We start from the raw sequence: 16,367 nt of genomic DNA, 5'->3' as shown, positions 1-16,367 counted from the left end.
AATGTCAGGCCTATCATGAGTATATTCTACTATTATAGAAAGGTTATTGAACAGAAATACTTTTTACAACAAAGAAAAAATTGTTTTGTTTAGTTTTTTCTATTTTGCTTGTTCCTTACACATCCCAATTCTCTTGATATTGAATAAAAGAACAATGGTCACAAAATTATGACTAAGTTATGAAGAACGAGTTTCATTTAAAAAATTGCGCGGGGCGGGGCCAGCGGCGGGGCGGGGCCAGCGGCTGGGCGGGGCCAGCGGCGGGGCGGGGCCAGCGGCGGGGCGGGGCCAGCGGCAGGGCGGGGCCAGCGGCGGGGCGGGGCCAGCGGCGGGGCGGGGCCAGCGGCGGGGCGGGGCCAGCGGCGGGGCGTGTGATTTGCGGAAATTTGTGAGGCGAAATCGGAATGGCGGAAATGAAATAAGAAAGCGGAAACTTTCCGCCAAATTTGGAAGGGTTGGGAGGTCTGCTAAACTAAACTGAACATTATAATTATTCGTGTCCCTACAGCATCCTCAGGCAGCTCGTTTCATATTCCCACCACCTTGTTTGGAAAATCGTCCCTCAGGTCCCTTTTAAATCTTTCCCTTCTCACCTAAAATCTATGTCGTGTAGTTTTAGACAACTCTACCCTGGGAACAAGACTGAACATCCACTGGATCTAGGCCACCCATGATTTTATACACCTCCAAGGTCAACCCCAAGCCTCTTATGGTCCATAGAAGGTGGCCTCAACCTGCACAGTGGTGCAGCTGTAGAGTTGCTGCCTTACAGCACTAGAGACCGGAGTTGGATCCAGACTACAGGTGCTGTCTGTGCGGAGTTTGCACGTTCTCCCCATGACCCAGTGGGTTGGCTCCGGTTTCCTCCCACACTCCAAAGACGTACAGGTTTGCAGGTTAACTGGCTTCTGCAAATTGTCCCTAGCGTGTTGGATAGAACCGGAGAGAACGGGTGATCGTTGGGCCGAAGGGCCTGCTTCCATGCTACATCTCCAAGCTAAACCATCACTGAGGAGCTTTTCCACCAGGGTACTGAACATCAACAATGCAAAACATTCAAAGGCACTTGTTCCATTTACAAGGCAAGTTAGACAACACTCACCTCTCCACCTGCACCCCGGTTTTTAGCTTAGTTTCGAGATACAGCATGAAAACAGGCCCTTCGGCCCACCGAGTCCGCACCGACCAGCGATCCCCGCACACTAACACTATCCCATACACACACCAAGGACAACCTACATTTATACCAGGCCAATTAACCTACAAACCTGTACGCCTTTGGAATGTTGGATGAAACCTGAGAACCCGGAGAAAACCCACCCAGGTCACGGGGAGAAGGTGCAAACTCCATACAGACAGCACCTGTAGTCAGGATGGAACCAGGGTCACTGGCGCTGCAAGGCAGCAACTCTACCACTGCGCCCCTATCAACAGTATCTCAGAACTGCAGAGAAGATTAAAAAATTAAATATACTCACGAGCTTGCTTGTCTTGAAAACACATCGAGGAAAACCTGCCAGTTGTTCACCACCATTAGGTCCCACAGGGTAACCAAAGCGGCCTATAACGAACAGAAACCAATGACAGCCATTGCTTGCATAAATCCAGGGCAGTAAAGGCACACTTTATATCAGCAGTCAAGTTTCACTGGAGAAGCAAATGCAGTAATGTCGGCAACTTACAGCGAAGTCATTGAAATTGTTGGGCCAATATTCCAGCTGTTCATAAGTACCACACTGGAGTGTTGTGTTCTCTGTATTCAGACTAAGGGCAAAAAGACCACAAACAGCACCAACATCAATTTTTGAACACATTAAAATGCATCATTTCTACATCAGATTTAAACGAGCCTTAGAGAGGCGACCACAACAGACTAAGAACCCATCGGAGATTTAGTTTACTTTAGAGATAGAGTGTGGAAACAGAGCCCACTGAGTCTGTGCCAACTACCAACCCTTATGCATAACACTAACCTATACACTAGGGACAATTTTTACAATTAAACCTAACCAATTAACCTACAAACCTGCACGTTTTGCAGTGTGGGAGGAAACCGGAGCGCCCGGAGAAAACCCACGCAGGTCACGGGGAGAACGTACAAACTCCGTACAGACCGCACCCGCAGTCGGGATCGAACCCGGGTCTCTGGCGCTGTAAGGCAGCAGCTCTACCGCGCCGGTACAAAGTAAAAAAGAAAGTATTGGTTTTCTATTGCAAAACTATTCTAAAATAACTGACTGGATTTTTGGAGGCCTGATAACCTCTGCATTTTCAATGAACTGCAAGCTTTGAATTTGCCTTCCCAAAAATCACCGCCAAAGAGAGTCAAGCTAAACAAATTAGGAAGATGAGGTGGAGGTGACAGCAAGGTTATCTTTACTAGCCTCAGCCTTGAGATGCAGAGCAGTGTGTTCCCATCCTGATCAACTGGAAGCCCTTGTCATAGAGTGACACAGGGTAGAAACAGGCTCTTCGACTCAACTTGTCCACAGGTCCCATCTACCCTAGTCCCAACAGCTCATGTTTGCCCCATATCCCTACAAACCAGTCCTCTCCTTGTACCTGTCTGTTTCTTAAATGGTACGATAGTCTCTGCCTCAACTACCTCCTCTGACAGCTCGTTCCATACACCCACCACCCTTTGCATGAAAAAGTTACCCCTCAGTTTCCCCTTCACCTTAAACCTAGGTCATTTGCTCCTTGATTTCCCTACTCTGGGCAAGAGACTCTGTGCATCTACTCAACCTATTCCTCTCATGATTTTGTCCACCTCTATAAGATCACCCCTCATCCTCCTGTGCTCCAAAGAATAGAGTCCCAGTTCTCTGAATACATTCAGGAGAGAGCTAGATAGAGCTCTTAAGGATGGCGGAGTCAGGGGGTATGGGGAGAAGGCAGGAACGGGGTACTGATTGAGAATGATCAGCCGTGATCACATTGAATGGCGGTGCTGGCTCGAAGGGCCGAATGGCCTACTCCTGCACCTATTGTCTACTCAACCTCTACCTATAGCTCAGACCCTCTGGTCCTGGCAACATCCTCATAAATCTTCTCTGTACCCTTTCCAGCTTGACAACCTCATGTTCAGTTATGGGATGAATACACCACAACAGCCCTCAATCCTGCCCCACCGTTCAACATGTTCGCGGCTGGTCTACAATGGCCTCAATTCCTCTCCTGGACCACTTTCCCCCTAACCATCACTTCCCCTCTTTTAGACATTGACCTCCACTGTAAATATATCCAATGATCTTGGGGATGGAGAATTCCAGGGATTCTGTACCCTCCGAGAAAAAAAAACTTCCGCACACCAGTCTTAAATGACTGGCTCCTTGCTTTGTAACAATTTTCCCTTGCTCCAGACTCTCCCGTCGGTGGAAATGTTGCAACATTTACCCTGTCAAGCTCTTAAATAAAGTCACCCCTCAATTTTCTACGCTTCTAGAAATACAGACCCAATCTCCCTTTTTTCTCTGGATCAGACAACTATCTCACCCCAGGAATTAGCCTGATGAATTTCCTTTGGACTCTACCTTTATATTTCTTTAATTACCTAGGAGGTAACGGCACCAAACCTGCGGAGACTATTCCTGTACAATTGTTACAAAATCACCCTGTTCTTACAACTCCAACGCCTTCACACTAGGTGGTAGACTTGCTGCTTTACAGCGCCATAGAGCAGGGTTCAATCCTGACTATGGGTGCTGTTTTGTATGGAGTTTATATGTTCTAACTGTGAACTCGTGGGTTTTCTCCAGGTGCTCCTGTTTCCTCCCACACGGTCACAGGGAGACCCAACGAAACTCTGTGCTCACCACACCTGTAGTCAGGATCAAACCCAGGTCTCTGGTGCTGCAAGGCACCAATGCACCAATGTGCAGTCAAAGAGTAGACATAGGTCATAAGATCATAAGTGATAGGAGAATTAGGCCATTCAGCCCATCAGGTCCACTCCGCCATTCGATCATGGCTGATCTATCTCTCCCTCCTCGCCCCATTGTCCTGCCTGTAGGTCAATCCCCTAGGCGGATTGATCCATGCCCGACTTTCGTATTGCTGATCTGATCTATGCTCCATGCCTGGTTTTTGTAGTGTTATCTGTATTATGCTGCTGATTACATTCGTTTCACTTTGTAACCGTGATGTGTGCCATGCAGAGGTTTTCTCACTTGCTCTCTGCATTGTATTTGTAATAAAACGCTTATATACAAGTTAAACGAATTTAATCAGCAGCATAATACAGATAACACTACAAAAACCAGGCATGGATCATAGATCAGATCAGCAATACGAAACTCAGGCATGGATCAATCTGCCTAGGGGATTGATCTACACTGCCTCCCCTCCCCCCCCCCGGTAACCTCTGACACCCGTACTAATCAAGAATCGATCACATAGGGGGAATAAACTATTATTTATGTACTTGTACCAGTCGTTTAGGAGAAAATAAGATTTGCATTCAGATTCAAACTTGCCTTGAATTTGTAGAGTTATTGGGAGCTTGTATTTTATCTTTAAAAAGCACGACACCAATAATTCCAAACACGTAATAGGCAACCTGCAACAGAGAGGCAACGGAACACAGGTTAAAAAAAATAGGTATGCTGCCAGGGTGCAAAATACGAGAATGATCCCAGGAATGAGTGGGTTAACACATGATGAGCGTTTGACGACACTGGAGTTTAGAAGGATGAGGAGGGGACCTCATTGTAACTTACCGATTAGTGAAAGGCCTGGATAGAGTGGATGTGGAGAGGATGTTTCTACTAGTGAGAGAGTCTAGGACCAGCCTCAGAATAAAAAGACGTAGCTTTAGGAAGGAGATGAGGAGGAGTTTCCTAAGTCAGGGGGTGGTGAATCTGTGGAATTTATTGCCGATCAAGGCCGAGCGAGGAGGTACGTTAGCGAGCGAGAGGGACAGAGAGCTTTCGCCCGCGTGTCGGTCGGTCAACGACGCGCCAGCCAAGAACAAAGAGGGACCTATCGTGGGGGTCATAAGGAATAGGAGTAGAATTAGGCCATTCGGCCCATCAAATCTGCCATTCAACCATGGCTGATCTATCTCTCCTTCCTAACCCCATTCTCCTGTCTTCTCCCCATAACCTCTGATACCCGCACTAATCAAGGGGAGGGGGGGAGTGGAGGAGAGAGAAGGGAGACGATCATCAGGACTATATTGAACACTTTTGCAACTTTGTCGGTGCCCTTTATGTGGTGACTCTTTGCATACTTGGGTACTGTAGGCAAAACAAAGAATCTCACTGCACCAAGTACATGTGCCAATAGAGTATCCGTGCAAGCCTACAAAATGACTCGATATCAGCCCCTCCAAAGTCACCATTAAAAACTATATCCCACAAGCATGCACTCAAACTCAATTAGGATTTTATTTTTTTAAATGCCCTATTTATGGAAGGCGCATTACTTTCACAATGGATGACATTTAACTAAAGCTCCACTACTTACCACAAGAATTCCAGCAAAAGCTCGCAAATTCTTAATCAGATCGAGAAGACTGCCGGCAACTAATGCCATCAACTGGAAAAAAAATAGTAGATGAGAGGAAATCATTACAGCGCACAAAAATCTCAATTTGTACAGAACGGACTGCGCAATGAGAACCACACATTTCCAGCCATGCTGCATGACACATGCACAGTAAAGGATCTTGCAGAAGCCAACCACGTGGATACTAAAATTTGCCTTCATATTGGCAAACAGCTGTGTGATGACACGCATAAATAAATAAGCTTAGTTTAGTTTAGTGATACAGCGCGGAAACAGGCCCTTTCGGCCCACCGGGTCCGCGCCGACCAGCGATCCCCGCACACTAACACTATCCTACACCCACAAGGGACAATTTTACACTTATAGCAAGATAGTTAACCTACAAACCTGCGCGTCTTTGGAGCGTGGGAGGAAACCAAAGATCTCGGAGAAAACCCACGCTGGTCACGGGGAGAAAGTACAAACTCCGTACGGTCAGCGCCCGTAGTCGGGATCGAACCCGGGTCTCCGGCGCTGCATTCGCTGTAAGGCAGCAACTCTACCGCTGCACCACCGTGACCATATCTGGTTTAATTATTTTCTTGCCACAAAACACTTTACACTCCCACAGATGGGCGGGGGGCACAGCGGTAGAGTCGCTGCCTCACAGCGCCAGCCAGCTGGGTTCGATCCCGACCTCGGCTGCTGTCTGTGCGGAGTTTGTACGTTCTCCCAGTGACCTGTGTGGGTTTTCTCCGGGTGCTCCGGTTTCCTCCCACACTCCAAAGACGTACAGGTTGGTAGGTTAATTGGCTTCTGCAGCATTGTATGCAGGGCAGACAATAGACAATAGGTGCAGGAGAGGGCCATTCGGCCCTTCGAGCCAGCACCACCATTCAATGTGATCATGGCTGATCATTCTCAATCAGTACCCCGTTCCTGCCTTCTCCCAATACCCCCTGACTCCACTATCCTTAAGAGCTCTATCTAGCTCTCTCTTGAATGCGAGAACTAGTGCAAAAGGGTGATCGCTGGTCGACACGGACTCAGTGGGCTGAAGGGCCCGTTTCCACACTGTATCTCTAAACTAAACTCCCATTACGTTGCCGGGTACTTCCCTCATAAATCCAATCAATAAAAGTGATTTTATTAAAATTGCACAGCTGATCAAATTGGGATCTGACTCGGAAGACCATCATTTCCAAAGACCAAACTACTTTAATGCAGGAACATATCTGGTTTAATTATTTTCTTGCCACAAAACACTTTGCCCTTCCTCAGCGGGGTCGCGCACCGGTAGAGTTGCTGCCTCACAGCGCCAGAGACCCGGGTTCGATCCCGACTACGGGCACTGTCTGTACTGAGTTTGTACGTTCTCCCCATAAACTGCCTGGACTTTCACTGGGTACTCCGGTTTCCTCCCACACTCCAAAGACGTACAGGTTTGTAGGTTAATTGGCTAGGTATAAATGTAAAATTGTCCCAAGTGTGTGTTGGGCAGTGCTGGTGTGTGGGGATCGTTGGTTTGTACGGACTAGGTGGCCCAAAGATGCTGGTTTCCACTCTGTATCTGCACGGTGGCGCAGCAGTAGATTTGCTGCCTTACAGCGAATGCAGCGCCGGAGACTCAGGTTCGATCCTGACTACGGGTGCTGTACTGTAAGGAGTTTGTACGTTCTCCCCGTGACCTGCGTGGGTTTTCTCCGAGATCTTCGGTTTCCTCCCACACTCCAAAGACGTACAGGTTTGTAGGTTAATTGGCTGGGCAAATGTAAAAATTGTCCCTAGTGGGTGTAGGATAGTGTTAATGTGCGGGGATCGCTGGGCGGCGCGGACCCGGTGGGCCGAAGGGCCTGTTTCTGCGCTGTATCTCTAAATCTAAAAAATCTAAACTAAACGACGTGCTCTAAACTAAACTACATGTAAACTACAACTTACATACGGACATTATTGGACTGATTTGATGTCCAAATAATTAAATTTTACAAATGTTAATTTCCCATCAAAAAAGCTACAATGCCATAGGTAAATATTAATCCCAAAAGTCACCTTGATGTTGGGGATTATACGAAAGAACCGGAAAACAATGAGCATATTCGCCAGCCGGACTATTTCCCAAAGGGTGAGCAATCCATGCAAGTCTGGGTTCCTGGAGGAGGTGCAGATATCAAGTTTCAATTTTCATCACTTATTTCCAAATAAACTGTCGACAACAGTGGTAAAAACACACTCATGCTGCAAGCACATAACCAGAAAACCTTTATGATCTGATATTTAAAAATGCAGTTTCTTCAGAGGAATAAGGAAGTATGAAAGGGCGGTCTTTTTATCCTCTAAGATGAGAGAATATGTCTCTAATATGACCATCCCACGGTGGCGCAGCGGGTAGAGCCGCTGTCTCACAGCGCCAGAGACCCAGGTTCGATCCTGACCTCTGGCACTCTGTGTGGAGTTGGCACGTTCTCCCTGTGACCACTCAGAGTGCTCCGATTTCCTCCCACATCCCAAAGACATGCGTATTTGGGGGTTAACTGGCCTCTCTAAATCCCCCCCCCCCCCCAGACTGGTGTGCAGGGAGTGGACGAGAAAGTGGAATAACATAGAACCAGTGTGAATGGTCAGCTTGGTGGGCCGAATGGCCTGTTTCCATGCTGTATCTTAACTAAACCTGAAGCTTCTTCTGGAACACAATGTCATACAGGGGGTTATTTTTATCTAACGTTTTTTCAGTTTCTCTCACACCAGAGGATAAGACGACCGCCCTTTTATACTTCCTTGTTCCTCTGAAGAAACGCATTTTTAAATATCAGATCAATTGTTAAAATGGGGTTTTACAATAATACTCAAGAGCCCAAGAAATGATGTTGGGGGGAAAAAAAAAATTGGCAAAATCTGTACATTTTTAGAAACATCACCTATTGGAAACATAAATAGACAATAGACGATAGGTGCAGGAGTAGGCCATTCGGCCCTTCGGGCCATCACCACCATTCAATGTGATCATGGCTGATCATTCTCAATCAGTACCCCGTTCCTGCCTTCTCCCAATACCCCCCTGACTCCGCTATCCTTAAGAGCTCTCTCTTGAATGCATTCAAAGAACTGGCCTCCACTGCCTTCTGAGGCAGAGAATTCCACAGATTTACAACTCTCTGACTGAAAAGGTTTTTCCTCATCTCCGTTCTAAATGGCCTACTCCTTATTCTTAAACTGTGGCCCCTTGTTCTGGACTCCCCCAACGTTGGGAACATGTTTCCTGCCTCTAACGTGTCCAACCCCTTTATAATCTTATATGTTTCGATAAGATTCACTCTCGTTCTTCTAAATTCCAGTGTATCCAAGCCTAGTCGCTCCAGTCTTTCAACATATGACAGTCCCGCCATTCCGGAAACATTACCAATTTATAATAAATTCAACGTGAAAGTGAACACGTACCATCCTGGACGAGGGAAGCCGTATGCTACAAGAGATGACAGCTGTAGAATCTAAAAACAAAAGGTCAAGAATTATACTTCTTCACACTGCTCAGTACTTTAGCAGTTGTGCTTCCAACTGGCAGGGAAGCACCAAGCTCCCATTTGCCCAGTCACTCAGTGAGCAGTGTAGGAAAAAAATAAATAAATGCAGATGCTGGTTTAAATCGAAGGTAGACACAAAATGCTGGAGTAACTCGGGACTGATCTGAAGAAGGGTCTCGACCAGAAAGGTCACCCATTCCTTATCTCCCGAGGTGAGTTAGATAGAGCTCTAGGGGCTAGTGGAATCAAGGGATATGGGGAGAAGGCAGGCACGGGTTATTGATTGTGGATGATCAGCCATGATCACAATGAATGGCGGTGCTGGCTCGAAGGGCCGAATGGCCTCCTCCTGCACCTATTTTCTATGTTTCTATGCTGCCTGACCCGCTGAGTTACTCCAGCATTTTGTGCCTACCTTCGAACTAAGTGAGCAATGCTTCACACAGGCAAATTAAAGTGTTAACGCACATTCTGCCAAATAATACACAAGGAGCAGGCTCAAAACAAAAAGTTCTTTCAAGAACAACGCCCAAATCTCAAGATTATTCCAGCATCAATAATAACAAATTCAGCAGAATTAAGCCATTCGGCCCATCAAGTCTGTTCAGTTCAGTTTAGTTTATTGTCACGCGTTCCGAGGTACAGTGAAAAGCTTTTATTGCGTGCTAACCAGTCAGCAGAAAGACAATACATGATTACAATCGAGCCGTTTACAGTGTGCAGACACATGATAAGGGATCATAGTTAAAGTCAGAAATGTTGCTGGAGGAGTGTGGAGTGACTGTGATGTGCAATTGTAGATCTGCTTCTGTGGCCAGCACGCAAATATTCGCAAGGGTTTCCCAATTGCTCACCCTTTGGGAAACGTTAAATATTCGCAATCTTAGCCAAGGCCGATCTACTTTTCTCCTCTCAAACCCGTTCTCCTGCCTTCTCCCCATAACCCCCGACATCCGTGCCAGTCAGCACCACAAACTAAACCCCGTGTGACCGCGCGGGTTTTCTCCAGGTCCTCCGACTTCCTCCCACGTTCTAAGGACGTGTGCAGGTTTGATTGTAAATAGTCCCTAGTGTGTAAGATAGTGCTAGTATACGGGGTATTTGCTGGTCGGCGTGGACTCGGTGGGCTGAAGGGCCTGTTTCCACACTTTATCTCACAGAGTCTTTAAAAAAAAAAAAGCCCACAGGAATGGGTCAGATCTTAAAATTTGGCACTTACCAGCAGAATGAGAGTTAGCAACCCATCCAATAGATTGCTTTTGTAAGAACAGTAACCCTTAATGCCGAGAGCAAAGATTTTCAGTGCCATTTCCAAAAGATAGTACAGGACAAAGGAACCATTCACAACCTGGGGGGAAAAACACACACAATAACATTGGCTTTATTTCCCTGTATCATTAAAAAGAAAAATTTCAAAGGTATTAAACTCCTCTAAGTTTTCAAAGCAAGTGTTTTTTACAAATACTTACTCCAGAAAAGAAGCCATCGCGCTCAGAAATGGGCTTGTCTGCATCAAGAACCAGTGCAGCCTATTAAAAGAAGACAAAGCAGTCACCAGACTTGTCTTCACTTGCGTTACATCTTTCTTGGGCAGCTTACCACCCAGCTGTACGAACCAATCTCTCCAATTTCAAGTAAACCTTCCATTTCCTCTCTCTTCCAGTCCCTCGCCCACACTAGTCGGCTTGCTCGATTCACTGCTTGCATCCCTTCAGTATTACCTCTTTTCTGCAGCCAACAATGGACCATTGTGGGCTCCACCTTTCCTCGGTCATCGGTGCCGGCTCCGATTTGTTCTGAACCTTTCCATTCCTCTAGCTTTCCTCTCTCAGTCTGAAGGAGGATCTCGAGGCCAAAACGCAACCTTTTCCTTTACTCCAGAGACGCTGCCTGACCCGCTGAGTTACTCCAGCATTGTGTCTATTTTCACCTTTCTTAGTTTAGTTTAGGGATAGTTTGAAAACAGGCCCTTGATTAGTAGGAGTGCCAGAGGTTATGGGGAGGAGGCAGGAGGATGGGGCTGGGAGGGAGGGCGGCACGGTGGCGCAGTGGTAGAGTTGCTGCCTTACAGCGAATGCAGCGCCGGAGACTCAGGTTCGATCCTGACTACGGGCGCCGTCTGTACGGAGTTTGTACGTTCTCCCCATGACCTGCGTGGGTTTTCTCCGAGATCTTCGGTTTCCTCCCACACTCCAAAGACGTGCAGATATGTAGGTTAATTGACTGGGTAAATGTAAAAATTGTCCCTAGTGCGTGTGCAGGATAGTGTTAATGTGCGGGGATCGCTGGGCGGCGCGGACCCGGTGGACCGAAGGGCCTGTTTCCGCGCTGTATCTCTAAATCTAAAAACAAAAATCTAAATCTAGATCAGCCATGATTGAATGGCGGAGTAGACTCGATGGGCCAAATGGCCTAATTCTGCTCCTATCACTTGTGATGTGCCTGTTAAATATTTTGATGAACAACATCCATTGGAATGCCCGCCACCTTCTCCCAGAAATCCCGTGGAAATAAATAAAAGGTCACTACTTACAAAAATACAAATCAAGTGCACCGTCACCATTAGGTTCCCAACGTAATCAGCGTTGCGGTGGCACAGCAGTGCCTGGACTTTTTGCAAGAAGGTTGACAGATATGCCGGCTTCAGCGGGTGCTGAAAGACAGTAACGCATTATAGTCAAATCTTTCATCAACAAAATTCCAAAATACAGAAGTTGCCGTGGAGAGATTTGAACCATCTCCATTAAACCCAGAACTTGGGATCGTTCAGTTCCGGTCAAAAATAGCGACTGGACTAAAAACACAGTGGACAAGAGTATTTCCGAGCCCTCACTTTGCAGGCTAAACAATAAACAAACAATAGTCATAGAGTGATAAAGTGCTGAAACGGGTCCTTCGGCCCAACTTGCCCACACCGGCCAACATTTACTAGCGACATTACTCCCACCTGCCCACATTTGGCCTATATCCATCCAAACCTGTCCTACCCATGTACCTAACGGTTTCTTAAAGGTCACAATAGTCCCAGCCTCAACTGGCAGGTTGTTCCTTCCACCACCCTTTGTGTGAAAAAGTTACCCCTCAGATTCCTATTACATTTTTTCCCCCCGTCGCCTTTAACCTGTCCTATGGTGTTCGATTCACCTACTCTGGGAATCTACGTGATCTATTCCTCTCAAGATTTTACACACCTCCATAAGAACACTCCTTGTCCTCCGGCACTCCAAGGAATAGAGTCCCAGCCTACTCAACCTCTCCCTATAGCTCAGACCCTCTAGCCCTGACAACATCCTCGTAAATCTTCGCTGTACACTTTCCAGCTTGACAACATCTTTCCCTACAACAATGACTTGCAACCACAAACCCTTTGCAAGTGCTCACAAATCACCTGCAAGCCCCTTACCTGCAAGCCCCTTACCTGCAAGCTCCTTACCTGCAAGCCCCTTACCTGCAAGCCCCTTACCTGCAAGCCCCTTGCAGGTAAGGGGCTTGCAGGTAAGCCCCTTATCGTAGATAAAAGGCTTTTAGACGAGCATATGGATATGCAGGGAATGGAGAGATATGGATCATGAACAGGCAGGTGAGATGACTTTATCTCAGCATCATGTTTGGCATGGACACTGCAGACAAAAAGACCAGTTCCTGTGCTGATTTTATTTTAATACTCTTAAGAGATACAGTGCAGAAACGGGCCCTTCAGCCCGCCGAGTCCGTGCCGACCAGCGATCACCCTATACACTCGGGACAATCTACAATTTTACCAAAGCCAAATAACCCACATCCAGTGTAAGGGGCGATCGCAGGTCAGCACGGACTCGGTGGGCCGAAGGGCCTGTTTCCACTCTGTATCTCTAAAGTCGAAAATCAGCCATAAGTGGAATGATCGTCTTGTTGAGTTTCATTGCCTGTAACCCGTTTTCACCTATCACAGAACTAACAACGGCCCGTTTCCTTTATCAGTGGCCTTTTTTGCATATCTCTCTCTCTATTTCATCGTCTTTATCTCTCGTTGCCATTTCCCCCGACTCTCAGTCTGAAGAAGGGCCTCGACTCAAAACGTCACGTATTCCTTTTCTCCTGAGATGCCGCCTGTCCCGCTCCAATGTTACTCAGCTTTTTGTATCCATCTTCAGTGGAATGATCATCAAATTTCAAATGATACCCAGGCAATCCCAAATTGCAACAGGCACAGAATTAATGCTGTTCAGTAACAAACCTCCCTCATGGTTTCCTTCTGCAATTCATCGAAGAGGATTCGAAACTGCTCAGCTGTGACACAGTCATGGGAGAATGCCTTGGCTTGCTAGAAAAGTAGAAATGATTGCACTGATTAAATCAAATAACCTATACTTAGAAATGATAGGCATTGTATTATTGTGCAAGTCAGGTTTCAAAGCAGAACTGCTTTTCAATAGACATTATTGTACAAGTATAAGTTTCCACTAGTGGGAGAGTCCAGGACCAAAGGTCATAGCCTCAGAATGAAAGGACATTCCTTTCGGAAGGAGATGAGGAGGAATTTCCTTAGTCAGAGGGTCAGCTGACTTGATCTGAACGAGAAACCTTTACTGAAGAACCTTTACTGGTCTGAAGAAGGGTCTCGACCCGAAACGTCACCCATTCCTTCTCTCCAGAGATGCTGCCTGACCTGCTGAGTTATTCCAGCATTTTGTGTCAACCAACAAACCTGTACGTCTTTGGAGCGTGCGAGAAAACCGGAGATCCTGGAGAAAATCCACGCAGGTCACGGGGAGAACGTCCAAACTCCGTACAGACAGCACCCGTAGTCGGGATCGATCCCGGGTCTCTGGCGCTGTGAGGCAACAACTCTACAGCTGTGCCACCTTGCTGCCGAGCTCCCCACCTAGCAGAAGGATATTCAGTTCCACACCAAAATGTTCATTCACCTTAATAATTTCTTGCTTATGCAATGGAGACATTGTCACTTTTTGCAGGACTTGAAGCACAGTGCTGGTGCTTACCATCATTCTCCTGAGGAAAAGAGACAAGATCATTTTACAATCATGACATACACAAACCCAAGCCGATTAACCTACAAACCTGTATGTCTTTGGAGCGTGGGAGGAAACCGAAGATCTCGGTGAAAACCCACGCGGTCACGGAGAGAACGTACAAACTCCATGCAGACAGCGCCCGCAGTCGGGATCGAACCAGTGTCTCTGGCGCTGCAAGTGACGTAAGGCAGCACCTCTATCGCTGCGCCACCGTGCCGCCCACATGGTGCTTTGACAACGGAATATTTCAACTTTGTGGCACGTCAAGTCATATTCCCCGGCAAGGTTTAGAAATGGAGTAACTTACAAAGAACCCCTTCGTCCAACTTTGGTTGCATGACCACAACAAAGCACCTCGAAGGCTCCACGAATACCCAAACATCGCCGGACAATAGACGTCTGAACTGAACTCTGCAGAAAGACAAAATAAAATGCATGAACACAAATCTTATGGGGAAATAGTGTTGCAGAGTCACACAGCTTGGAAACAGACCCTTCCACCCAACGTGTACCATCTACACTAGTTCCACCTGCCTGCGTTTGGCCCTTATCCCACTAAACCTATCCATTCCACATACCTGTCGAAATGTTTCTTAAACCTTGTAATAGTCCCTGCCTCAACTACTTCCTCCGGCAGCTCGTTCCATACACCCACCGCCATTTGTGTGAAAAAGTTACCCCTCAAGTTCCAATTAAATATTTCTTTCCCCCCCTCTCACCTTCTACCCATGTCCTCTGGTTCTCGATTCCAAAATCCAGAGTCTCCCAAAATACCGGAGGAAGTACTTTCAAAGCTTCCATCAAAACATTAATGAATGGTTGATGATCAACAATGGACCAAAGCCCAATGTCCCTGCTCGATCTCTATGACATTTGTGTCAATTGGATAAATTGCATTGGTATCTACAAGAGCTTATTGGAAAAATATTTTTGCTTTCACTGGACCAGAATTCCAGAATAGAGTCGTACAGCATCGAGACAATCCCTTCAGCCCAACTATCCATACCTGTCGAAATGTTTCTTAAACCTTGTGATAGTACCTGCCTTTCAGCCCACCAAGTCTGCACCGACCAGCGATCCCCGCACACCAACATATCCTCTACACACTAGGAACAATTTTTCATTTATTCCAAGCCAATTAACCTACAAACCTGTGCGTCTTTGGAGTGTGGGAGGAAACCGAAGATCTGGGAGAAAACCCACGTGGTCCGGGCAGAATGTACAAACTCCGTACAGACAGCGCCCGTAGTCAGGATCGAACCCAGGTCTCTGATGCTGTGAGGCAGTAGTTCTACCACTGCGCCACTAGGCCACCCAATATAAAGCCGCCATAGTAAAGCTCATTACAAAAATCTCAATTAAATCTCTCTCTCTTTCTCAGATCTTTAAATGAGCCAAGATGAATTGAAGTTCTTCTTGCAGCCAGCATTTGGGACAGGTGCTGACAATATGTTTCATGGTAACTTGACCCAATTTGTACCATTGACAAAATGACAGACAACACTGTTGCTGTTTGTAAAGCAGAGGGAATATCGAGGGTTATAAAGTAGGGAATGATTGGGTTAACGTACGAGGAGTGTTTGATGGCTCTGGGCCTGTGCTCATATCATATCATATCATATCATATCATATCATATATATACAGCCGGAAACAGGCCTTTTCGGCCCACCAAGTCCGTGCCGCCCAGCGATCCCCGTACATTAACACTATCCTACACCCACTAGGGACAATTTTTACATTTACCCAGCCAATTAACCTACATACCTGTACGTCTTTGGAGTGTGGGAGGAAACCGAAGATCTCGGAGAAAACCCACACAGGTCACGGGGAGAACGTACAAACTCCTTACAGTGCAGCACCCGTAGTCAGGATCGAACCTGAGTCTCCGGCGCTGCATTCGCTGTAAAGCAGCAACTCTACCGCTGCGCTACCGTGCCGCCCGTAAGCTCGCTGGAGCTTTGAAGAATGAGGGGTGGGGGGAAGCTCGTTGAAATCTATCGAACAATAAAAGGCCAAGATAGAGTGAATGTGGATAGGATGTTTCCGGTAGTGGGAGAGTCCAGAACCAGAGTGTACAGCCTCAGAATAAAGCACCTACTTTAGAAAGGAAACGAGGAGGAATTTCTTTAGTCAGCAGGTGACAAATCTGTGGAATTCATTGCCTTAGACTGCAGTAGAGGCAATGGTATTGGGTATTTTTTGGAGATTGGGGGGTTCATGATTAATAGGGGAATCAACAGTTATAGGGAAAAGGCAGGAAAATGGAGTTGAGGGGGAAAAATTGTTCAGCCATGATCAAATGGCAGAGTAGACCCAACGGGCCAAATGGCCTAATTCTGCTCCTAT

The 16,367-nt window shown here is 46.8% G+C and overlaps 1 protein-coding gene across 1 annotated transcript in view; it reads right to left on the bottom strand.

The window, feature by feature from the left end:
* The window catches only part of tpcn2 (two pore segment channel 2), a 54,814-nt gene that overhangs the window by 4,217 nt on the left and 34,230 nt on the right, over positions 1-16,367 (bottom strand). The window contains exons 10-21 of the mRNA XM_078415528.1: positions 14,328-14,431; positions 13,913-13,997; positions 13,222-13,308; positions 11,539-11,658; positions 10,475-10,534; positions 10,225-10,353; positions 8,923-8,972; positions 7,537-7,636; positions 5,467-5,538; positions 4,476-4,558; positions 1,683-1,764; positions 1,479-1,561 (exon numbers count right to left, since the gene is read on the bottom strand). Coding sequence (XP_078271654.1) covers positions 1,479-1,561; positions 1,683-1,764; positions 4,476-4,558; positions 5,467-5,538; positions 7,537-7,636; positions 8,923-8,972; positions 10,225-10,353; positions 10,475-10,534; positions 11,539-11,658; positions 13,222-13,308; positions 13,913-13,997; positions 14,328-14,431 — 1,055 coding nt within the window. The remainder of the gene's footprint in view (positions 1-1,478; positions 1,562-1,682; positions 1,765-4,475; positions 4,559-5,466; positions 5,539-7,536; positions 7,637-8,922; positions 8,973-10,224; positions 10,354-10,474; positions 10,535-11,538; positions 11,659-13,221; positions 13,309-13,912; positions 13,998-14,327; positions 14,432-16,367) is intronic.

This window comes from Rhinoraja longicauda, chromosome 18 (assembly GCF_053455715.1).
Source record: "Rhinoraja longicauda isolate Sanriku21f chromosome 18, sRhiLon1.1, whole genome shotgun sequence".
Taxonomy (NCBI): Eukaryota; Metazoa; Chordata; class Chondrichthyes; order Rajiformes; family Arhynchobatidae; genus Rhinoraja; species Rhinoraja longicauda.
Note: the sequence above shows the minus strand (reverse complement) of the source record. Positions and strands in the feature narration are given on the sequence as shown.